General features: G+C 42.7%; 1 protein-coding gene across 20 annotated transcripts; it reads left to right on the top strand.

Moving 5' to 3' along the window:
* The first annotated feature begins 708 nt into the window (after nt 1-708).
* On the top strand, nt 709-24589 carry c2cd5 (C2 calcium dependent domain containing 5). Of its 20 annotated transcripts, none has more exons than XM_034587255.1 (30): nt 723-1026; nt 1435-1543; nt 2025-2111; nt 3018-3189; nt 3277-3372; nt 3633-3788; nt 3893-4130; nt 6193-6353; nt 8774-8862; nt 11137-11245; nt 12825-12878; nt 14565-14679; nt 14795-14893; nt 15035-15146; nt 15266-15345; nt 15852-16038; nt 16120-16284; nt 16747-16791; nt 17333-17473; nt 17612-17675; nt 17798-17859; nt 18077-18175; nt 18300-18389; nt 18480-18558; nt 18877-18969; nt 19951-19983; nt 20277-20378; nt 22323-22516; nt 22595-22741; nt 22911-24589. In XM_034587255.1, the coding sequence occupies exons 2-30, from the start codon at nt 1454-1456 to the stop codon at nt 23034-23036; spliced, it is 3285 nt and encodes a 1094-aa protein (XP_034443146.1). In that variant the 5' UTR covers nt 723-1026; nt 1435-1453; the 3' UTR covers nt 23037-24589. The 20 variants fall into 20 exon arrangements, with proteins under 20 accessions (XP_034443140.1, XP_034443143.1, XP_034443146.1 ...); XM_034587236.1 differs by having other exon boundaries at nt 20277-20408; XM_034587245.1 differs by having other exon boundaries at nt 11134-11245; nt 20307-20378.
* Nucleotides 24590-24733: the final 144 nt, after the last annotated feature.

Here is a 24733-nt window from a genome sequence, read left to right as displayed (position 1 = left end):
TTGATTTCCATTAAATCTTGTGGAGGGATGGTGCAAGGACGAACTCAAGGAAATTTAGGGAGCAGAGAGGGCATTTTTCACTAAATTTTGTTGATTTCTCCGTGGATAACACATGGCTTTTGATGAAATCAGGCCTGTTAAGGGAAATGATATTTATGAATGTCTGCAATTTGAAGCAGATTCATACAAAATCTGGATCTTGGTGAATTTAAATGAAGTTCCAAATGCAGAGGTATATCGAGTGTCATTCTAATTATCTTTTATTTGCACTGACTAATCCTATTAATTTATAATTATATCTATTTTTTTCCCCTCATGTTATTTTATTCTCCGTGCTCCTGACTTGTAAAGCACTTCAACATTATTATTAATTACTATTATTAATTATTATTATTATTAGTAGTAGTAGTAGTTCTATTAATCTTCAAACCAGGTTGTTTATGTTGCGCATGTCTGAGTCAAACCCTGACGCTGCCTTTACGTACTATTGGGAATTCAGCACGATTTCATTGCGTAACTACTCAAAAGACAGTAAAACACGTTTAAAATATACTAATAGTGCTTTAAATTACTATTTATATAGTAATAATATTTTATACGTCTTTTCAGTTAAATTGTTTCTTAAAAATGAAGTTTTTTTGTTTTTGAAGAATTGATACAAGCAGCGTCCTTTTTTTTACTGTAAAGGCCCAGTTTACGATGTGTCCTGAACGCAGCTTACGCCAAACCTTGAACATCCATTCGCCACACGCTAATCAAGCTAGCCGCTGGTCCGCGCTCAAGCCCGCGGCGCTTGTACGGACTTAGTCGGTGTACCTTCACACCCGCTGTACTGCAGGAACAGTATATACTACCTGCAGTGTCAGCTGGTGGACATTTCTAACTGGAACCGCACTTCCCCGGGTGGTGCAGCGGGGACTAACGTGTCGTGTAATGGCAGAGACGCGGAGGTCAGACGAGCGGTGGGCTGTCATCGATAGTGTCCCACCGACGCTTTGACAGCCGTCTGTTGATACCCCAGCGCCGGTAAGACGGGGAAGCTGTTGCCGCTGCGAAGGGCAAAGATGATGTGATTGTCTGGTGGGTGGTGGCTTTGCTGTGTGATTGTCAAAACATGGCCGATGGGTCAGGTAGAGCTAAAGAGATTGTGCCTCCCCGCAATGCAGTCAACGCTAAGTGGCTTTTCTCGCTAGCCTTGCTCTGCTAGCGTAATCTCTGCTAACTGCCACTCGCTGCCGGGGTTTGTGAACGTGTCCAACAGATGCGTTCGAGCAGAGTCGCTGTTTTAAAGTTAAGCTCGGAGCGTTAGCTGGGTGACGCTAGCTTTATTAGCCGGGGGGTGAGGGGGGACTGCTCTCCGCACTGTCAACAACACATGCCCCTGGAATGAGTCTCCACTGTTGTCAGTGACAGCAGGTTATTGTTTTTCCACAGATCGACTATTATTGTAATCATGCCTGGGAAACTGAAAGCCAAGATTGTGGCAGGGCGTCACTTGCCTGTGATGGACCGAGCCAGTGATCTTACTGATGCTTTTGTAGAGGTGAGTGGAGGTGCTTGGTCAACCAGGCTTGTTGACATAGAGATCTGTGACAGCATATATATATACTTAAAGGTTCAGTGTGTAAGATGTAAGTGAAAGGGATCTATTGGCAGAAATTGAATATAAAATAAACCTAGTAATGTTTTCACTGGTGTTTTCTTTACCCTAGGCTAGAGCCTTTATATTTACATATTTTATATTTACATTGGTAGCAGGTCCTCTCTATGGAGGCTGCCATGTTTTTTACAGTAGCCCAAACTGGACAAACTAAAAACCTTTTGAGTTTTTATGTCAACTAAAGGCTACCACAGGTTATATTTAATGTTTGGGAGGGTGAGGTGAGGGGTAGTCAGCTTCAACTTCAGATGTCACAAAATTCTACACACTGCACCTTTTAACTTTTGTTATAACTATGTAAGGTACATCATCATGACTCAATTGTGCATTTAAAGGATTTCTCCTGTGCCCTTTTATTTCCCAGGTTAAGTTTGGAAACACAACGTTCAAAACAGATGTATGTCCAAAATCCCTTAATCCACAGTGGAACTCGGAATGGTTCAAATTTGAGGTAAAGGTTGTAATGTTTTAACGCATCACACAGACCCCGTTTGGACCTGGTATTAATTATCTGTCCTGAGAGATCCGATCACAAGTGGTCAGTGCCAAGTTCAGGTGGCCACATTCTTTTCATTGAAATCAAATCTGTCCTGGGCCGCCTACTCTTCTAATTTCCTCTAACCCCCGCTACAGTTTTGTTTGTGGCCAGCACCACACTATCAACACTGATCATCACGTAATTATTCATACTTGTCTTAAATTGGTGAAATCTTTCTTCATAGCACAGATGCACAAGATTCATTCATCCCCTCCTGTCTCTTACTCACTGACTTGTGCCGACACAGACACAAACACATTGACAACGGACACATCTGTAGACTCAGACTGGATTAAAACAACATAATTTGGTGTTCATGGGAACTGAGAACTGGTCACAAGGTTTACACAACACATTTTAATTCCAGGTGTGAACAGACGAGGTTAATGCTTTCTACGTGTGATCAGATCTTTCGGGACAGATGTTAAAACAAGGTCTGACCAGGGCCACAGTTCATGTTTACACACAAAGTTTTTCACCTAGCTCATTTTGTGTTAAATGCCTACCAATAGGAAAAGGCCTTAGGTATAATGTTTATGATTTAGGCACAGTCAATTCCAAAGTTATGTTTCATATTTTTAATATCTAAGGAGAAGAATTGTGGTCCGATTAGGTGGTTGTGACAGTCTGACACAAATGAAGGTGTATCTATCTGTGATTCTGCTACTGCACTTGTTCTTGTCATGTTTGTTGTCTCTTGTAAGCTGGCTGAACTCGTTTTAGTGCGTGACACTTTAAAAAATAAATTATGAGCATTTCTAACATCTGCTACACTCAAAGCCCTTTGTCTTCTTTCCCTTTCTTTCTCTTGCTGACTAGGTCGATGATGAGGACTTGCAGGATGAGCCATTGCAGATCACAGTGTTGGACCATGACACATACAGTGCTAATGATGCCATAGGGAAAGTTTACATTGACATTGACCCGCTACTGTGCAATGAGGCCGCCTCTGTCATCTCTGGCTGGTTTCCCATCTATGACACCATCCACGGTACGACAATTGACTTATAGGACCGTGATAATCACAATGTTTGTTTATTTCCCACTATATGTATTTCTGTTCATTATTTGCAATCAGGAATTCGAGGGGAGATCAACGTCCTCGTCAAAGTGGAGCTCTTCAATGATCTGAACCGCTTCAGACAGTCCTCCTGCGGGGTTAAGTTCTTCTGCAGTACGTCTGACTTGACCTTTGGTTCACAGTTGTTTGTTTAGAGTCTTAAAATACATCATTAGACACAATTTTAATGCATGAAGTGCAGAGTCGTGAGATGGCACACAGGGCTTTTATGTACAAAGCAATGCATGAAAGATGCTAAGAGTTATAGAGCTGATGTTTCTCTATATGTTCTTAAAATAGGATAATGGCTGAATAGAAGGCTTGGCTTGATATTCTGTCCCGAAGTAATGCTTATTTAAATTTCTACATGACAGCCACAGCCATTCCACGGTGCTACCGAGTGGCGATGGTGCACGGCTTTGTGGAGGAACTTGTAGTGAATGAAGATCCAGAATACCAGTGGATCGACCGCATTAGAACTCCTCGTGCCTCCAATGAGGCTCGTCAGAGGCTCATCTCTCTTATGTCTGGTAAGAATGTTCACTGTGATCCTCTTTTCATGTCAATGTGCAAGAAGAGGAATTTATCTTGCACTTCCAACCCACTCACCCTTATGTGTGTTATTACCATTTAGGAGAGCTGCAGAGGAAGATAGGGCTCAAGGTACTGGAGATGGGCGGGAATGCAGTGGTGGGCTATTTGCAGTGTTTCGATCTGGAGGGAGAGTCAGGCCTGGTGGTCCGGGCCATAGGCACTGGCTGCACACTGGACAAACTCAGCTCTGGAAGTGCCCCGAACACCAACACACACGTGCACCCAAACACAGCCCCTGCTTCCAATGCCTGCAATTCCCCTTCTAAGGACGGAAAGGAGTGAGTATGAACCAGTAGCACATGCATGAACACTGCTTTGTTTTATACTCCATTGCAAAGCTAGTTTGTAAAAATGGAGAAGGAGGATTGCAGTGTGCATGAGAGGGAGAGACTGTGTGGAGGAAATAAACTGTATGTTAGTCTGTGTGTAGTCTCGCAGTTACTCCTGTGTGTGTCTCAGTATCTTTTATTCCCCTATTTGTAGTTTGTGTGTCTATTTTTTGTGTTGTCCCATGAAATTAACAGCACATGACATAACCTGAGGCACACACATGTACAGTACACACACACCCATCCTCACCCCCTTCCTCCTCCCTTGTCAGCTCTAGTAGGCTGCTCTTGCATGGCTTTTCTGCTCTACCTCTGCATGTTCGACTGCTTTTAGTGAGTAACGAGTGCACGTGTTTCTGCTCAGCCTCTAATAGTGTGTCCCTTCACTGACTTCTATTGTCCTAACCCTGCTGAGTTTGTGATTTCCTCCTGATACTGTAAGTTGCATGTGTGCCTCTTATTTGCATTTATATCTGTTTGAGATGGTGTGAATCAGGCGTATAAACACCTTTTGGTTATGGCTTTAATGGCACCCTTACGTTACTTGTGAGGTTTTAATGAGAAAACAATTTTTGATGACGGTTGGGAATGACTGGAAATAGACAGGTTATTTACAAAATTGAGCTTGGTGGGATCGAATCTGGTTTAATAAAGGTTAGTAAATAATTACAGGTCAGTCTATAATCACAGAGCTCACAATTAGGTCTTCAGATTGCTTCTTTTGTCTGACCTATAGGCCAAACTACAACATTACACAATAACATAAAACGGAGAGAAGCAGCAAATTGTGACACTTTTGCTAACCATTCCATCATCAATATTGCTGCTGTTAGTTTTCTGTTGATTTACATGTATGTGCCTGTTGCCCTTTGCTGTGTTTGCATTCCTGCTCTGTATGTTTGCGTGAGACTGAGAGCCGTAGCTGAGAGCTGTGCATGGATTGCCTTCTGCTTTCACATGGCTTTAAATGGAATAACAGCGGCAAAGAGAGAGAGAGTTAAAAACCCTCTTTTCTGTTCTTTTCCTTTGTGTCTCTTTTGTCACTCTGTTGCGATGGTGTCGTGTTGGTTGTTGTTGTGCATCTCTTTTCTTCCTCTCTCTGGCTACCATTCGGACCGGGATCGTTTCTCGCTGCTCGTATTCAAAATTGCTCCTCCTTGCTCCTTTCTCTCTCTCTACGTGCTGATCGGCCCAGGTCTCCCCTTGCCCACGGATGCCGCTCCACCCACAACAGCCCAGTGCATTCTGCCTGCAGCTCCCAGAGACTGTCCCAGAACTTCTCTGTCTCTGTTCCCACACTCATCTTTACTGGTACGAAGAGCCAGGGGAGGTAATAGATACAGAAGGCAGAGAGGAAGTTTAAAGAGAAATAGATGTTGCCTAAGGAGAAAAGTGAATTTATTTTTGCTGGAGTCTGGAAAGTTTGACAGCCTCGTCATTGCGATATATCTTAAAGACAGAGGCATAGAGGCAAAGGAAGAAGGGCACACCCTTATACCTTTATTAGAAATAAGCCGGATGTTGATACTAGCCCCAAATCCCTCCACCTATCCCTTCCAACTACATGGGGGTGGGGTGTCATGTTCCAAGCTGCACCGTTATTCATTTCGATTGGCTGTTGGCACACAAAAAAAAGTTGAAGGTGTGGCTTACCCCTGAGGAAGGGCCTATGGTCTCCCTACAGTCACCTGACCTTTGCGTCACTCCACTGGGACACGTGCTTCAGCTCATCATCCTTTGTTGAATCTGACCTTGTGTTTTGCCACATTGCTGTTGTTTTAGTTGAATGTGTGTGTGTTTCTTTGTATTTGATATATTTGTTAGCTTTCCCACGCTTGCTTTTTTTGTTCTCCAGCCATCTGTAGCACCTCACTCTCGCCTAACACGGACAAAACAATTTGCAGGTTCAAAATGTCAACACTGCCCCACTCCCATATATGCACACACACACAAATGCCATGAGGCTGGCGTGGTGACTGATGAGGGTGTGTGTGTCATGTTCTCCTGGCAGGCCGGTATTTGCTGAGGATCTGCCCTCGTTCTCCGGCCCGCCTACCCCTTTCAGAGCCCTCCCCACCTCCTCCTCCTCTCCTCCCCCCTTCTCTCCATCCAAGCCATGCAGCCGCCAGTCCTCATCATCAGACACAGACCTCAGTTTGACGCCCAAGACGGGTAAGAACACTTGGCCCTGTCCCCGACCTTCCCGTTGTCATCCCTCTCCTCCCCTACAACTCATTCTGGTGCTACTATGGTGGTAGATTTTGAAGTTATGTTTATTTTCCTTTTATGTTTTTTCATGGTTGAGTTCAATATTTGAATACTGTTAATTGCATTTGTTAATATTTATTTTGCTGTGTTCCATCCTCCCTCTTGTCTTCAGCAGCCTGGTGTGTATTCTCTCTTCACAGTATTGAATTTTATTTTTATCGTAGGTAAAATAATGTGAAGACACACCAGGTCTCTGTATTAGTTCTGTTCCCTTGTTGTTGTGGTCTTTAAATGAAGCACTGTGTCTCATGAGGGGCTGTTGTTGATCTACGGTCACTTCTTCATTAGCAGCCATTATGGTTAATCATTGATAAAATGTAAACTTAGTCAAACTCTGCCCCGAGGACAACCTGAGCCCATTTTAACACAGTTACGCAGAAATGCCACAAAGTCTGAGGAAACTTCTCACCAGAGCCTCTCTACCAACCCCTCAGGAGGGGACCAGCAGCCCACTTTCCTCCTCTTTGATCCCACTCCTCTATTTGTCTTTCTCTTATTTCCCCTTCTCTATCATCCGCTTTGTTCAGCCTCCTATTTTATTCCCCCGCTCTTCTCTATTCTGTCCTTCATTTCTTTAACAAGTCCGTTTAAGTTGACTTAACAAGCCCACCTGCATCCTTTGCATTGGGGATGAACCATAGACTGTATATAAAGATGGACAACGCGTATGCATTTCCTACTGTTGTACAAAAATGAAGCTCATATATCCCGGATACATCATGCGCTTTGTATTGATGTCATTTAGAGCCACAGTCTGCACAGAAGTGATCATGGTGTTGAGCCATACACAGATACACACTAAGCCTAGTCATTCTCAGGTGTCATTCATGACGTTTTGCCTCTTGTAATAGCATCAAATAACTGATTAAAATTAAACTAATTGGAAAAATTAACAATTGGACAAACATCAATGTGATAACTATGTAAAATGTCAGAAAACAAATATGAGAAGCATTTATTTAACATGAACTTTGAATTTTAAATTTGGTAAATGTCCCATCCACTAACATGCAGGTAGTGTTTATGAACTACACTGCTGCCACAAGGGGGTGATCAAGATAATTTGGCTTCTCTTTTGGGAGTTTTAATTTCGTCTGTCTTTTATATACAGTTTATGGGATGAACCAATCCAACTTTTATTCTTTAAAACCGCAACTCAAAATATTTGCTGATATCAAGTCCTGAGTCAATACCAGTCGTCTCTTTTATGCGATGTAAGATCAGTATATCTCCCTTCTAAAACTCTTTATTTAAATAAGGTGAGGTGAGGTCAGGGATGCTGTGACACTAAAAGCTAAATTGTTAATCTACAGTAAGTAAGTTAATGGGGGAAGAATGTCTTTTAAATGACACTGGCATTAAAAACTATCTAATGTTGATCAGTCACATCATGTTTCATACCCGATCCAATAAATAAGGTCAGTATTAATGTTAAAACTGATTCAGCCTATCAAATTGAGGCATCACCCCCTTTTTTCTCAATTCTGGTGTCCCCTTTTTCTTCATCACATCCTTCATAACCTCGTTTGTAATTTGTGTTTCTGCTCCATCTCCCCATTGCTCTGCTTCTCCATTCTCAATTCTGCTCCATTCTGTTTTTCCTCTGTGCAACCTCCACTTGTTTGTATTTAACTGCTGGACAGTGGAGATCCAGACTGTGAGATGCAGGCCTGGGATCTTCCTCTGCCCCAGCTCCCCAACCCTCTCCACAGCCAGTCTGTCCCTTCCTGGTTCTGGCTCAGTGGGCTGCAGTCTTGGCTATGCCCCCAGAGCCAACACCTCGCCCCTTATCTCCTCCATCCAATCAGACACTACTTTGCTGAGAAAGAGCGTGTCCTTCACGGAGGACCTGCTGCGGGCAACCTCTGGTATAGTTGGACTGCTGTGTGTCACCAAGTAACAGAACGTTATAACAGTGTTGCTTTGGCGTCTCTTAAAGGCAGGGAATCGACTTGAATGATGAAATCAGGAACATTAACTCAATATGCATGTTATAGCTGCCCACAGCCCATTGTTAATTCTTCTGATTCTCCTACATGTCCCATTGTGGTGTGATGTGTTTTTCAGCGCTACCCAATCCTGAAACTAGGTCCAATAAAAGTAGAGTAGGCTAGTCTAAGGATGTGGTTTATTATTGATGCAGGTTTATTTATCTATCTCACCATAAGGTGTGCACAGTTCCAGCAATTGCTTTCATTAGTTTTGTCAGTAAAGCATTAAGACTACAATGTAATACCAACTGACTGTTTGACTTGGCATATTAGTCCTTTTGACATTTGTGTTTAAAGTGATGAAACTACAGCCGGACTCTCCTCTGTGATCAGGTATGGGCAGTGGGGGCAGCGCCGGGAAGGAGGCGGGGCCCCTGAAGACCCTTCTCAGACAACAGACGCAGACAGCTCTTGAACAGAGGGTAAGATGACTCATTCACACATGCTCAGAAGCGTATTTACTGACTCACACCATGTGTAGACATTTGAGACTGATTTGGACAGTAAAAAGAAAGTGAAATCTTAGTGTTACTGAACTTCACATGGCATTTTGTTAGCTAAAGCAGAAATGGACAACTTTTGGCCTGAAACCTTTCTTTATTATATTAAAACTGAGTGCACATTATAATGATGATGGAAACATTTACACTATCCACACTTATATTGGTCCCTTCTAAGCCTTGCATTTACCATGTTATTCTCTGTGCCATGGGGACGGGAGGAATATAATTCTCTTGGTATCCATCCCAAGAGTACTCAAACTACGTTATTCCAATGCAATGCTGTGCAACGTTGCATCGTTGTTATAGCTTTTGCCGGTTCGCGCGTTCAGTATAACTTCATGAAAACATCAATATACCTACAGTATACATACTTCTCTCTTCCCCGCATATATCTCCAAAGTGGTGTTGACAACTTCCTCAGGAGCCGGCTCTGAGGGAAAGTACCTTCATGACCAAACAATAATACCACGTTGAACCGCTACGGGCATGAGAGTTGTCTGTTGCCTCATTAATTAGCCAGAATAAACACAATTCGACACAGGTGATACTTTGACCTGCAGTTTGTGATGCATATCAGTCCCAGATGTCACACAAGGCACATGCTGCTTTCTTGGTGAAAGATTTCTAGTTTACACTGGTGAGGTGGTTACATGTTCAATGGGGAGTGAGTCTGAGTAAGAACAAGTAATGTTCCCTTTCTTTGTCCTCTTGATCACTTGTGCTACTCAGGGAACATCCTCCTCTGGGTTATTGTTAAACGCCCGGGTATGTCCCATCAGTGTGACACTTTTTCTCTCCACCTTTCCTCTTAACATCCTGACCAGCCGATGGCAACCAACCGGTCCTGAACAACTCCTAACCCGTCCCTCCTCTGTTGTTTGTAGATCTCAGAGGGGCAGGCTGGGGCTTAGCGACATGGCATCCTTTGCGTGTCCATGTGTTTGCCATGCCCCCGCTACACTCTAAAGGATTCACAGACATGTGGGGTTGAGGGCTGGGAGGCTAGGAGTTGTGTTCCTTTCAGTTTTGAAAGGGGCATGTGTCTGTGCGTGTGTGTGCCCTCTAGATACTCATTTCGAACCCTCTTTTACCAACTTCTTTTCCAGAGTCTGATTTTTTTTTTTTTTTGTTTCCTGTGTCAACAACGGGAATGAGCATGCTCATCTCATCACTTCATTCTTGCCTCTTTGCTCCGAGTGGAAGGAGCTGTCAGTCAAATTAGTAGCTCTAGATTCCTTCCTAGAGTAATGGACAAGAAAGAAAGTAATAGTCCCACCTGATTTCTGACCTCAGCCATTCATCACATCTACCTGCATGATTGATAATCACAACATCCCTCAGGTTTTATGTAAAGGTGGTCAAAATAGAATGAAGACCATGATGCTAACCGGCAGTTCAAGTGATTCTTGCTCAATTTGCATGGATTAGCATCTCAATATTTAAGTGAAGGAAGAGGACCAGTCTGTCCAGACCTGTCCTGTAAGTGGACAGAGAAGCATGTTAAATCCCTGCTGCTCAGCCAGGACCTGCTGTGTCTGTGGGTGCCCCTTCATTTGAAAATCCAAACCTAAAAATACATTTATATAGATTTGAAAGGATTGAATAAATCACTAAATCACAATATCTAGGCCTCCTCAATCACTTCCAGATATATTTGAAATGCTCAACAAATGTAGGCTGGAGTAGAACAGATGGGGATTCCTTGGGGTCAAACCTTGCATGGGGAAGCACCATCACACTCGATCCTTGCTGCATGTTTGCACATTTCCTGACACTAAACATCAGTTAAGATGCCGTATGTAGTGTTTGGGACTTTAGAAAAAACACACATGTATTTTATCAGCAGTACACCCAGAGAGACCACATGATCTAAAGTATCAATATTTATTTGTCATTTATAATATAAGATATTTATTCTTGGCTGAAAAATATATTCCTTGTATAGGAGCACTATTACGTAGCCTACTGTTAATAAGTTTTGTTATAAAAAATATCAGAATTTTTTTTTTATTCTGTATTTGGCAAAAACAGTACATTTGAACTCAGAAAATTGGATATTATAAACATGAAAATATTTTATAAAATATTCTAATCATGGAGTAGTTATTAGATAATATTAGTAAAAATATACAGGAGAAGTCCAGAGTGTGATTTCCTTTGCTCTAAGTAACCAAGCTTGTTTTCTTTCAGCAGGAGTTCCCATTCTTCACTTTGACATCTTTCCCACCCGGTTTTCTGGTCCATGTCGGCGGAGTGGTCAGCGCTCGCTCTGTCAAACTACTCGACCGAATACACAACCCCGGTGAGTTCACCGCACACAGACCCACAAAGTAGCTTGCCTATTGTCCTGTTCAACAAAATGAGTTCCTTCATCAACCTACAGTGTTGTGCGAGTGTCCAGTGTTGTTGCAAGTGGTTGTTAGTTAATGCTGCCTATTATCATCAAGTGTTTTCTCGTGTGTGGTCCAACTCCTGATCTGTTTGATTTGTGTAGCGAAATGATGGTGAAAGACTTGAGTGATGTCCGAGTCCTAAAGCAGGTGAAAGCTGTTCCTGTTCAGGCTGATAGGCTGCTGCTTTATAGCTTTATAATTGTGTCAAAGTGAGGGTTATTGACAAAATACATTAATGGATAGGGGCAACTTTCACCTCTTGATAATTTGGTGTGCGTGTGCGTGCGTGCGTGCGTGCGTGCGTGTGTGTGTGCGTGCGTGTGTGTGCGTGTGTGTGTGCGTGTGCGCGCTGTGGTTGAAATGTTGTTGTGTGCTGTGGTCCTTCCCCCCTGGAGATGAGGTGCTATAGTGGTGCATGGCTCAAGTCTGTTGCCTGCTGCATCTGTTGTGTGGTGTTGTTGTTGGCTGCAGGTGGCGCTGTGGTGAGGTACTTTGGTGTTTGATATATACCTCCACCCCACTACAAGCTTTTAATCTGTGTTGAAATCCTAATGTGTTTATGTATTATGTAGACTTCTTTTTTTTATTCGATTAACATACAGGTTTCTACCTATTAAAGGTGTTGGACCATCCAAGTCCTCAGTTATTCTGCCCTTTGACTAATGTGAATTAAGGATGTGTGAGAATCTGGAGAAAGGGGAGTGCTCATGATTGTTGGCTGGGTTAGGATAAGCAGGGTTATATTTAGAGGTAGACAAGGAAACCAAATAAACAACATAGTTTTACATTGTTTTCCGTGTTCCAAACATTCTGAAGAGATCCCTGTTCACTGTTGCTATGCGCAGAATAGATTTTATCAGCTACAGATCAGATATAAAGGTGTCCTGTGGAGTTTTGACTGAAAGTAACTCTCTACATAAGTGTTTTTATGAATGGGTCCCTGTTTCATTTCTATTGTGCACAAGTACGCCCACTCTTAAATGTGATGGGCACAAACTCGTTCTCTTTTTCTTGGATTGACAATTGGTGACGATAACACGCTACCATTTAAAATCTTAATATTGTAAATATTAGTTGCAAATGTCACTTTAGGAGGGTTTGATAGCACAACGGTAGATGCAATGCATCTTGGCAAGAAGTTATATAAACAAGAGTTGTTTGAATGAAAACTCCACACGGCATCTTTTTAAGTTCAGACATAAACTGCTACTGCATGATCTTTTTTTCTTCACCTCAAGTCCTTTTGTCAAAATTATCGCTAGGGCTTAAGCTTTTTTTCATCTCTCTTTTCCTCTTTTCCTCTTCAGCCTCCTTCTTTCAGATTGTGTTCGTAGGCCTGAATTTAGTTTGTGTTTGCCCAGTGACTGAAGTGCTGTCTGTCTTTGCGTAGTGACTGTGGAGTGCTGCTGTCGTGTCATGCTTGTTTGTTAGACTGTCTCTTCTTTTCTTTTTCTCTCTTTTCTGTACTAACGGTGTGTTCTGGCCCAGCCTTGGGTAACACGCGCTCATACAAACTGCTAGACTGGAATAGTATCACTGCAGGTATTTCCCCCCTTTTACTGCTCTCACCCACAGGAGAGATGGCAGCTCAGTGAAGTCAGACCTCTGTCCTCTTTAGATGCACATAACACTGACGTTTAAACAACACAGACCAGGTAGCCTCAATATCCACAAACAAATTTAACATTTAGTGTTTTGCTGAAATCAGTGAGCTGCCATTCTCCTCTCTTTAATCTGTGTGAGTGTATGCTGGGCTGATTTGAGCATGCGCTGAGCCCCGACCCCATCCAGCCCGACCTGTCTACCTGCCCCCCCCCCCCACCCAGCTCATCCAGCTGCACAGAAGAGCTGAAGCTCTTCTCTAACATCGTCCCAGTACTGTTTTCTAATGCTTCCTGTATCGCGTTGTGGTCAAACCTGTCTAGACCAGAGGAGGTTTAGGAGGTTTACTCTGTGACAAAGAGCCACTGACTGGGCATGTGCATCCCTAACTCACTGGGCCGTATTCATACTGAGAGAGAGATGGTGAAGGAGAGATGGACAGATGGATGGAAGGCAGGTTGATTGGATGGGTGGCAGTTGAGGAAATTTAACAGTGGATGGGGATGTATGATGGGGTGAAAGGAGAGAATTTGAGCTTGGGGGGAATGGACTCGAGTACGGCACGATTCTCTAACTTAAAAACTAGACCAGTTTTGATGGACTCTGGTGAATGAATATGGCCCCTCTATGCCCTTAAGTGTGCACATGGTCATGAGCGTGCACGTTTGGTGAGCCTGTGCCTGTGTGACATGCAGCTTCTGATTTAAAAGGAGCCCACCTCTTGAGCCTGATGCCTGACCATCAGTCATTACTCTTCATCTCTTCAGTTTGATCTCCAACTCTTTACCCCTTCGTTCATTCCTCTCCCCTGTCTCACCGAGCAGCTGAGTTTCTCTTTCTCTTTCCGGGGCTCCTTCAGCATGTCATGTCGAGGAGTCATGGGGTGCAGCTCAATACTCTAATGTAGCTTCCTTTAATTGTATCAAATTAGTGTTATTAAACGGCAATGATTTTACTCTGAGATAAGTTAATGAAAAGCCTCATAAGACTATTGAAACACACCCATGGTTTAGCCCCAGTATGATGAAGGCTCGATCCCTTTGACATAAGGAAGTATTTTTAAACACAAGGCACAACGATGTCTTTTATTTAATTTCTCTATTTCTGTACTTTAAGATTTTCTTCCTATACCACCACAGACCAAAACATACCCAGTAGCAGGTGGCTGTATTTCACACCCGTATCCTTTCTGTTAGTGCGACTGACTGAAAGGAGTCATAGAGAAGAGAGAGACAGGTTTTAGGATAGTGTGCACTTCAGGAATGTCACACACAACTAACATAACCATTGACTTTGCCTTCATCATCATAATTGTCATAATTTTCATCCTCAAACTTTTACAGAGTAATAGTTTTGTTTTTGGCTTGCTTTGATACACAATTTACCCCATAAACCATCAGAAAATACAAACTGCACTGTTTGATTTTGTCAGTTTTATTTCCGGTAAATCAGATTAGAGAGCAGATTAGATTCAGACTCTATCACCTTTTCTTGTGTTTGTACTCGTCTCAGCAGTGGATTAAGTATTGCTTTGACTTAAGTGTTAAGTGAGGTTTTGATTGATAATTCAGCTAATTTAGACATGATGTGTGAATGCTGTTTGACTCAGAGGTTTATGTTTTGCAGATGAGCCAGAGACTCGAGACGCCTGGTGGGAGGAGATTCGCCAGGAGATCAAATCTCATGCCAAAGCTCTTGGTTGCCATGCTGTCGTGGGCTACAGCGAGCGCACTAGCATTTGGTGTGTTGTAGTGAATACATACATGGAGAACTAATGCACAGTTATCCGTTTGCTGCATCTCTTATACACACAAGGTTTGTCCTGTTCTCATGCTATTCCCGTCTTCTTAACACAGTGAGGAGGTGTGTATCCTGTCAGCATCAGGCACAGCAGTCATCCTGAATCCTAGATACATGCGTGAAGGCTGCCTTGACACCGGAAACACCGAACCCAGGTTGTTTTTGTATGAATCTCTTTGGATGCATTTTAAATGTAATGTTTTGTAATTTATTTTATTGTAAATGTAATGCTGCGTAATTTAGTTTATCTTAACTGAGTTATGAAGGCTCATACCAAGGGGTGTGTGTTGTTCCAGGTTTGATGAACCATCTCCCCCGAGCTGTGGTTTCTGTCACATCCCATATGACGAGCTCAACATGCCATTTCCTGCCCAGCTCACATACTGTTACGGCTGCAGACGGCAAAAGGTCTCACTTTACTTCTTTGTATGAATTAAGACATGCTGAGGATATATTTGGTTTTCCAGAGAACAAATTGCAGTTGATTTAAGAAAAAGAAATGTTAATAGTTTTTTTTACTCTTCAAGGTTCCTGATGTGCTTTTCACAACAATCGACATGCCATCTGAAGCAGCGGTCACAGGGAAGGGCTGCCTCATCCAGGCCAGGTAAAATACTTCGCAGTGAAATCCCCCAAACCCGTTTAAAGTGACACTGAGAAAAACACTTAATAAACCAAGGTTAAATCAGTTAGACTGTGTCTAAAAGAAACGTCTCAAATCTATTTTAATAACAATCAGAGCAACAGATTCATCTCAGCTAGATTCCTGAAGTTCCCTTTTTTCCTGCCTCAGCAAGTCGTATCTGGACCTTCTACAGATGTTTGTCTTGCACATTTGAAGAATTCATCAAAAGATTGTCTGGGTTAGATGTGTTCATAGCAACAGAATCATGTCCAGAACATTCAGATGAGTTGTGGTGCCTGGGTAAAGCAGGAGGAAGTCACTTGCTGTTAATTTTCCGGATGTTTTCCTGCTGTATCCTCAAATGGGCTCATTCAGACATTTTCCGGACATTTTATTAGGGGGCTGGCAGGAATAGTTAAAAAAAATGTGTGAAAGCCGCTAAAGATATTTATCATAGTGACTTAATGCCAATGTATAATGTTTTCTAGACTGTGTCGTTTGAAGAAGAAAGCCCAGGGTGAAGTGAATGCGACGGCCATCTCCAACCTGCTGCCTTTTATGGAATACGAGTTGCACACTCAGCTGATGAACAAACTGAAGCTGCGGAGCATGAACGCTCTTTTTGGCCTACACATACAGATCAGTGTCGGCGAGAACATGCTCCTGGGTCTGGCTGTAAGTACATTTTAGGTCAAGAGCATTAATCATCCATACATGTGTTCTCTGCAGCTTGGTCCATAAAATGTGTGTGTTCAGTCTGCTACAGGAGTGTACCTCACAGCTTTGCCGGCACCGGGGGGAGTTCAGATTGCAGGGAAGACCCCTGGCGACCTGAGCAATGAGCACCACATCCTCACCATCCAGAAAAGGATCAACGACACTATCGCCAAGAATAAAGAGCTTTATCAAATTAACCCTCCGGTAAGACGCACAACAAAGGTTTCGTGATTAAGTCTGCAAATCTTCCCCCATTATGGCAGTTTCTCACTGCGAACTAGGTTTAAACAATGCTTCATTTCAACACCACACTGGCAAGGCATTTACATTTTTTATCAAAATAAATGAGCAGGTCTTATTTTTAGGATCTAAAACAAGGTTTTAACAAATTCTGAGATAATGCTGCAACAACTTGATCTATTTTGACGTGGAGGGACCTATTACTTTTATTTTTACCTGTGTCATCTACACTGTTATATCAAATGATTTCACACTATAAACTGGTCATTATTTAACATAAACAGATCCATTCCACTGTGAAGTATTTCCATTACTTTGCTTAAGATTCTCTCTGTTTCAGTGTCAGTCATGCAGTCATACATTATAGTCTGTTTTTTGTGAATCATGATAAACTTATCCCCTCTTGTCTTTCTCTGGTCATTAAAGAAATTATTTGCCCTGGACCCTGAAGTGTTCGGCGGCATAAACATGGTACTGAGCACGCAAACTTTTTTTGCTGTGAGACGCAGCAAAGCATGACAAATATTTCACTCTTATTAACCGCAGAACTACACCACCTTTACCATAACTGTGTAACAGCTTTTAACTGGGGACGTTTGGGAGCAGGACGATATGTAATCCACTCCATAGTCACCTCTCGACAGCAAACCACTATAGACTCATTGTATCTGTGTTGTATTTTGATTATGACTATCTATCCTGCCCATTCACACACTCTCACCTGTGTATTTTTATTGTGTGTGTGTGTGTGTGTTTGTTTGCACTTCTTCTTATTCTTCCAAATTCATATATTAACACCAATCGTGTGTGTGTGTGCGTGTGCGTGTGTTCGTGCAAGGGTCCAGCTGATTGGGTTCTTGAGTGAGTGAGAGCATGTGTTGTGTTATTAACACAGTCCTTCTATTCGCTGTACAGTCTACACAGATGTGAGATGCAGAACTGGGCTGCTGTGGTGACCTGGTCCTCACGCTGACAGCCTGTTAGCTGACATCCTGTTTCCCTCTGCTTGCAGGAACTGACAGAGGAAGTGGTGGGTTCTCCGATCCCAGAGCCGAGGCAACGATCTAGACTTTTTCGCTCGCACTCGGAGAGCTCCGATGAACTGTCAGAACTGGATCTCTCCCATGGCAAGAAGGATGCCTTTGTCCTGGAGGTGAGGATCTACAAGAATAAATTAGATATTAATTTGCAACTTCTAGGGTCAACACGTAATCTTAAGAACAGAAGAGGAGACTATGGCTATATATCCTACAACTTGACAACTTCTTGCTGTTTTCTGTCATTTACATAGATTGATGACACTGATGCTGTGGAGGACATCCACTCCCTCCTCACTGATGCCAGTCCCCCGTCAGGTATGTGCCATCCATTCACTCCACAGAAGTCGAAGTATTTCCCTCCACATGCTCAGTCCGGTATCTCCTGATTGGTTCACGGCTCCAACAAATGTCCATTTCTCACTGTTTCATGTCTCCAGGTTTCTACAGCTGCAACACTGAGATCATGCCTGGGGTTTTTAACTGGACTTCAGGAGTGCAGGTCACAAATTACACCAAATCTGAATTTTAAAGAATTATTATATTTTGGAAGCCATATTAATGCATTATGCAGTTGTGTACTGACATTTTTTATCCTGTAGACTAGCAAAACTACATTCTGTACATAATTATTGTAATTTTGACATCAGGTAGAAAAGACTACTGTGGCCTCATTTAGGAAAATAGATTACTTTATGTGATTTGTCTCTATCTTACAGATGTTTACATCAGTGAGGGTCTTTAGGTTGAGTAATGCCAATCTCACTAACCAAGGCTTGAACAAGATCTTCACTGACCTATGTGAGAATCTGCTAAAGGTGAGGAAGATGTGACGGCACTGTTTTTGTGTGTGTGTGTGTGTGTGTATACTGCACTATGGTTCTTTCAGTGGTTGTGTTTTGAATGAGGAATCACAATCATTCAACCCTTTTTCTTTTTCAGAGTTTTTACTTCAAGTTACGTTCCATGATCCCCTGCTGTCTCTGTCATCTCAACTTCACTGTAGCAGTGCCAGAAGAAGAACTCATACAGGTAAGAATTCTCAGACCACAACTCCTCTGTCAAATCCCTTACAAAACAGGATTTTAAGTTTACTTCCACGCCTCTCTGTCTGCCTCCCAGGTCGCAGTGACGGCAGTTGCCATGACGTACGACAGGGAACAGACGTTGGAGAAGCCAGCAGACAAGACTATTACCAAAGGTCGGTCTGGTTAAAGGTTGCTTTTGGAGGATTTGGTGATTTATTTATAAAAAATTTTAAATGCATCAGTGTTGCTACATGAATTTGCTGACGTCCACACAACTCCAGACTTTTTATTTCAAATGCTGTTATAAAATGAAAACGTATTGATGTAGATGCAGCTTAAAACGTGTGTGTGTGTGTGTGTGTGTGTGTGTGTGTGTGTGTGTGTGTGTGTGTGTGTGTGTGTGTGTGTGTGTGTGTGTGTGTGTGTGTGTGTGTGTGTGTGTGTGTGTGTGTGTGTGTGTGTGTGTGTGTGTGTGTGTGTCGTCCTTTCAGGATGCATCGAGGGTGAAGAGCAGCTCCAGTTTCCCATGGAGTTGTGCGCAGACTCATCAGCCTTCAACGCTCAGCCATCATCCAAAATCCCAGGTAGCCTTTCACCATTCTCTTTTTTTAATTTGCTCCCTGACCTCCTCCGCTGCCCGTGCCCAGCTTCACTAACAGGCATTGCCCATCTCCTCCACTAACACTTCAGGTACAGTCTCTTTACTCACCCCAGTTGCAAAACTCTGCCAAAATCAGCTGGTTGTGGTTCGTCCAGCAGGTAAATGAACTGCGATGTGGCCCCGTGTGTTCTGTTTTGCTTTGAATTTAGATGATTAGTGTGATGTTGTGTAGATGAGTTGCCGTGCTCCTAAACATTCAGTTGAATACAGTAAGACTAGAACAGAATATACAGTAGATGAATCCTGATGAGTCCTGCACCGGGTTGGGTACAGGTAAAAATTAACTGAAGGCGGGAACGGCTATGATCTTTTCTTTTTTCTGGAAAAAACTGAAATTTAAATGATAATTTGGCTTATATGAAGCCTAGTCAGCCGGAGGGATTTGTTTTATTGTTAAAGCGTATGACACCACCTTTGACCTCAAATGACTGTCGCTACCAACACCGAACTAACTTGAACATCAAAATGGATGGCATTAAGATATAAGTAGCCAGTGGTGAATATTCTCTCTGTAGCTTTCCTGCTTGTAAAAAGTCCCACAATAGCCACAAGCTAGACACATTGTCATTGAGAAAACACATTGGCAGGTGCTGCGACAAGTCACACATACTTTTCCAAGAACACAACTCACCCACCATAGCGAGAGTTCAAGGAGTCCTGTGTCTGATCATGCGTGACGGGTCAGGTAGCAGGTCATGTGTTAACAGCCCATAGCTTTGCGGGCATGGATTTAAAAAAATGGAGCCGTGCAGGACTCTACTGTAGATGTACAGTACATGTTGATGCTGTATGGTTGAAACTTTTTAACACGTTTGCTTTCCATTGTGACTTGGTGAAAATCTCCCTAAGCTCTTCTTGATCTCTGTCAAGTGCAAAAGTAAACTGTGATTTGTGTGTGTGACAGGTGTCCCAGAGAGCACCAACGTCTCACCCCGAGGTAAGCCCACTTCTTGACCACAATCTCCCTCTACCCCACCTCCCTGCTACCAAAACAACTACACTGCCCTTTTTTTGACTTTTCATCCTTTTGTCTCAGACAAAGGTATCCTGCACCACTCCCAAACCTCATCCACTTTTGTTTTTTTTCTGTTCTTCTGTTTGTTTTCCGTGTCTTGTTTTTTGTTTATTTTTTGTATATTTTTTATTTTTTTCTGTCTTGTTATTGTTGTCGTTGTGTCTGTGTATGTATGGGTGTCTGTGTGTGTGCGCGTGTGTGTGTGTTCTCTCCAGCTGCCTCCGTTGATTACGGTTCCTTTGCAGACAGATGCAGCACCTGGCTAGAGCTGATTAGGCTGAAAGCTCACACCATAAGACGAGGATCAATTAAGACAAGTAGGAGGACACAGTCTCTAGCACACTCTGGTGATCATACCCACGAATACACAGTTTCACAAGCAACCCCACACCTGCACATACACAAACTCGCACACAAGCTAGCAAACACTCACAAATCCCGCCATGCATGCCCTGCTGGGGGGCGGAGCATCGTACACCAAGCACCAGCTTTTTAGCTAGGGTGTGAAAGTTGAAGCCCCGCCCCTCAGAGGGATCCACAATCAGCAGCTTGGCTTTAAAATCCCTGTAGCCATGGTAACAGCAACTAAAGAAAAGTGATTTATTTTTTAATTTATTTGTGTGCAACCCTTGTTCCAATATAATTAATTTTTTTTTAAGCAATTTGATGACAATTACTAGAGAAACTCTTTTGATTGTGCTCTGCATTTGCATTTCTGAATCTGCATAAGTAGAAAAAACACTACATGATTTAAAAAATAATTAAAAACCCGCTAAGATAAAACTAGGGCGATATGGCCTAAAACTAATTTGGCAATATTTTTAGGCTATATCGCGATACACGATATATATATATATATCTCAACATTTTGCAATCTCCTCTTAATCACTGTACAAATGTTAAATTCATAAAGGTCCACAGGAAGTGGCTGAGCTAGCGGACATTAGCATTTCCGACTCTCCCTGAATGCACCTCTCGGAAGATATCTGCGTACATTTAGGCTTAAAACACGGTGTAAAAGACCTGGTTTCGAGTCGAATATAAATGTCGGGGCTTGCCTTCTGATCACTGAGCAGCTGTGGACCAGAGAGAAACTCTGTGTTTTCACTGTTTGTTTCCACTGTTTAACAAAGTCACTGACCGGCTGCTTCACATGAACGCGCCTCGCATCTCACAACACACACACAAGCGTCCACTATCGCTGGAGTGAAGGCCGCCCACACTCGCGTAAACTCGCTGGGGCTCTTCACTTTCTCTCGCTCTCTCTGAATCTCTTCCCTCATCTCCTGATACAAAAATACGCATGCGCACTCAAGCGTTTTCTGGATGGGCGGGGGGTGAGCAGTCTGCTGTGAGAGGGGCATGAGAAGAGAGAAGCGAAACTCGGAGAGAATTTCCTGCTGACGGCTTAAAACATCCACGTGACAAATTATACGCGATGGTCACTATATAGTCATTTTAAACATGCGATACATCGAGTATATTCGATATATCGCCCACCCCTTGATAAAACATCCAAGGTCTGAATGGCACAACCTCCTGCAAGAATCGGTGTGATGTTCAGTCCTGTGCACAGTAAGTGAACCACAGTCTAATGTGTAGCTCTGAAGGTTCGTGGATTGATGGACGTACGCCATATCACGTGAATAAGCATCAAGATGATGGAGCATCTCTCACACTCTGGCTCATATACGTGTGTGCTCAGCTCATAGCTGTCTTTGTCCGTCTCCATTTCTCAAGCCTCTTCCACAAATGCACAAAGACACAAATATGCTCTTATGTACTTTCACTTGCAAATTCTGTATTCACACACGTCAACTTACACAGCTGTGCCCAGGTCTGTCTGTCTGTCTGTCTGCAGACACTGTGTATATGTCTTGTCTGTTTGCCTACAACTGCATGACGCGCATGGCACCGCATGTAAGTGATTGTCTTGGCACCTCACATTCAGACCATTGCATGTACAGTCACTCATGGATCTAACACACTCACAACTGACTTGCTCACATGTCAGTGCACTCACACGTGTGTTGCTCCTCCTGTGCAAATGCTAACAGGATCGCGTATTTGCACGGACATTGCATATTCACATTTCTTTCTGCTTCAGAGTTCATATCAGCTTTTGTTTTTCCATTATTATTGATTATTTTCTGGTATCTCCATTCCTTTTTGTCTTTTTCTCCTCTTCCTCTTTTCCTCTCTTTTGTTTTCCTTTCACGTTCTCTCTTCCGGACCTCTCCTTGCTCCCTTTGCACCTGCAGTCTCATCTTTGGAGCGTAGCAGTCCGTTGCCTGAGGGACGCTCCCGCTCGCTGCGCTCCAACCGCTCATTTGGAGGCAGCTCAGTCACTGTGGTGAAGATGACGCCGCTCTCCTTCCTCCCCGGGACACGCATCATTAAATATCTTGGGATCATCAACATGTTTTTTATCAGAGAGACGACATCATTACGGGAGGTATGAGCAACACAATGGCAGGAAGTCTCAATGTATTTTCAAATTGTAGACTCGCCTCTAAACTTGTGTCCTCTGCAGGAAGGTGGTGTTAGTGGCTTCCTGCACTCGTTCATAGCAGAGGTGTTTGCGATGGTTCGAGCTCATGTTGCAGCCCTGGGAGGTAACGCAGTCGTGTCCTACAGCATGAAAGAGTGTGTGTTGATGGAAAATCCAAACAAGAACCAGGTACTCCACAACACTCATTCACAGTATAAACACAAACCTCTTTCTGTACACTTAAAATACTTTGAAGAAACCCTCCAATGGGTTAATGCCAGTTCACCACTCTTTTGATCATCAGACCTGACAGTTTGTGTCCACGTGTTTTAATCTTGTCCAAACTTTCCTCCTCTAGGCTCAGTGCCTCGTCAATGTTAGTGGCGATGCCGTCATCTGTGTCATTGAAACAGACCAGGAGCCCATGCCCTCAGCAGTAGGTACCAGACAGACCTGTAGTAGCGGAGCTGATGGGGCTACATGACACTGAAACGCCGCGCCTCCCTGAGCCTGCAGGACACAATCTGAGTGAACACAACCGTCCAAATGAGTCACTTATGTCTGCCTTAAATCTCTGTACAACATCCAAGGTTTGGCCACCAGTAACAAAGAGCAAGTATTCCCACACTCAAAAACATTCAGTCTGTATTAAAAAAGCAGTGTAGGATACTTCTCTTCATGTTTTATTTGTTTAAGGAGATCATTTGTACAGGTGATCAGAGAGTATTTCAAAACCTTTCGGTTAAACATCAGCCAAAGGACCCCTCTGCATCCAATTTCCACCCATGTATTACAGCCGTCCATATGGCCCACAGCTACAGTATATCGGCCCATTCCTTCTTTCTGTGTGTCGCACGAGTGACATGAGAGGCAGCTATGAGTAATCTGTCCATCCTCAGATCACAGGAGTCGAGAAATGGACTTGCCAAAAGGGACACAGTTGTAAACCATCCAAATCAATAAAACACAGTCAGCCTCTCCCACAGTGTTCGACTCTGTCTCGAGTGACGTGCAGATCAGAAACCCATCTGTCCATTTCTCAAGTGACAGATTAAGGCTATGTCCGGCAAAACGAGTATTTCAATTTAAAACAATAGAAAATAAAACTGCCTGGAATATACATTTTGAAGCTAATGTCCAAACAATGAAGGTAAACCTGTGATGCAGTTTTGATGTCTAAATTAGTTTTATGTCCAAATCTGATTTTGTATGGATTTTTAAGATGGATATTCTCTGTAACAGTGTCTGTTGTCAGTCCAAATTTCTTTAGAAAGTGTCAAATAATAAAGCCACAACCTTATTTCTATTTCTGGTTTCAAACAGGCCATGGTTACAGGCATAATGTTCCTTTTACAACGGCCATTACAATGAATTTTACTCAGTTTAATAAATAAAAACAGTTTGTGTTGCTGAAAAGCTAATGGCATTATGTATATGCACTTACATGTGGGAGACGGTTATAAATGAAGCAGACATGCAGCCTTAGACAAATACTGTGGAGTCGAGCAATGGCATTTCATAGAATAAAGTCACAAAGTCATTTTGACTGAATTACATCTGTAGCTGTTAGGTTTTCTCACTCTGTGTCAAATTTTACATCCTTAACCGAGGCCTGATGCTTTGGCATTCCCAAGTCCCAAATAAAAGTCCTGCTACTCATCTGTTCTCCTCCGACATTCACGTCCAATGCTGGAAAAGAAAGCATATCCTTGTGTAGGTGCCACCTGAAAATAAACTGTGTACATGTTCTCTAAAATCAGATTTTAGTATTTTTGTAACATAAGACTAAAGACACCTACTGCTCTCTTTGCTTGTGCAACGATGTTTTGAATCACTGTGTCAGAGAATTAGTGATACTCTAATCTGTTCGTGTGATCAGCAGTTTGTGACCAGCTTCTCATTTTTGTGTCGAAAACTTGAATGTACATATTTTGGATGCTTTTGTTTTCTGACTAGCAGCAAGCAGACCCACTTTTTATTGCCATGAATCTGTATGCTCGCCTGGTATGTCTTACACAATAAAGTCAGTCAAACCGAGATGAGGCTGTCATCATTGATAAATTCCGAAAACAGGGATAAAGTAAAAAATTAACAATTTGGTTTTGATGATAATAATTTACAGTTCTTTTATTATAAATGATTGAATTTTTATTTAGAAATGTCTGCACTTAAAAACAGCAA

This window comes from Hippoglossus hippoglossus, chromosome 6 (genome assembly GCF_009819705.1).
Source record: "Hippoglossus hippoglossus isolate fHipHip1 chromosome 6, fHipHip1.pri, whole genome shotgun sequence".
Lineage (NCBI taxonomy): Eukaryota > Metazoa > Chordata > Actinopteri > Pleuronectiformes > Pleuronectidae > Hippoglossus > Hippoglossus hippoglossus.
Note: the sequence above shows the minus strand (reverse complement) of the source record. Positions and strands in the feature narration are given on the sequence as shown.

Coding starts and splice junctions, on each gene's coding strand:
- c2cd5 (XM_034587235.1), top strand. CDS start 1,454: ATGCCTGGGAAACTGAAAGCCAAGATTGTGGCAGGGCGTCACTTGCCT. Junction 3,789..3,892: donor GCTCATCTCTCTTATGTCTG/GTAAGAATGTTC, acceptor ATTACCATTTAG/GAGAGCTGCAGAGGAAGATA. Junction 16,285..16,746: donor TTTATCAAATTAACCCTCCG/GTAAGACGCACA, acceptor TGGTCATTAAAG/AAATTATTTGCCCTGGACCC.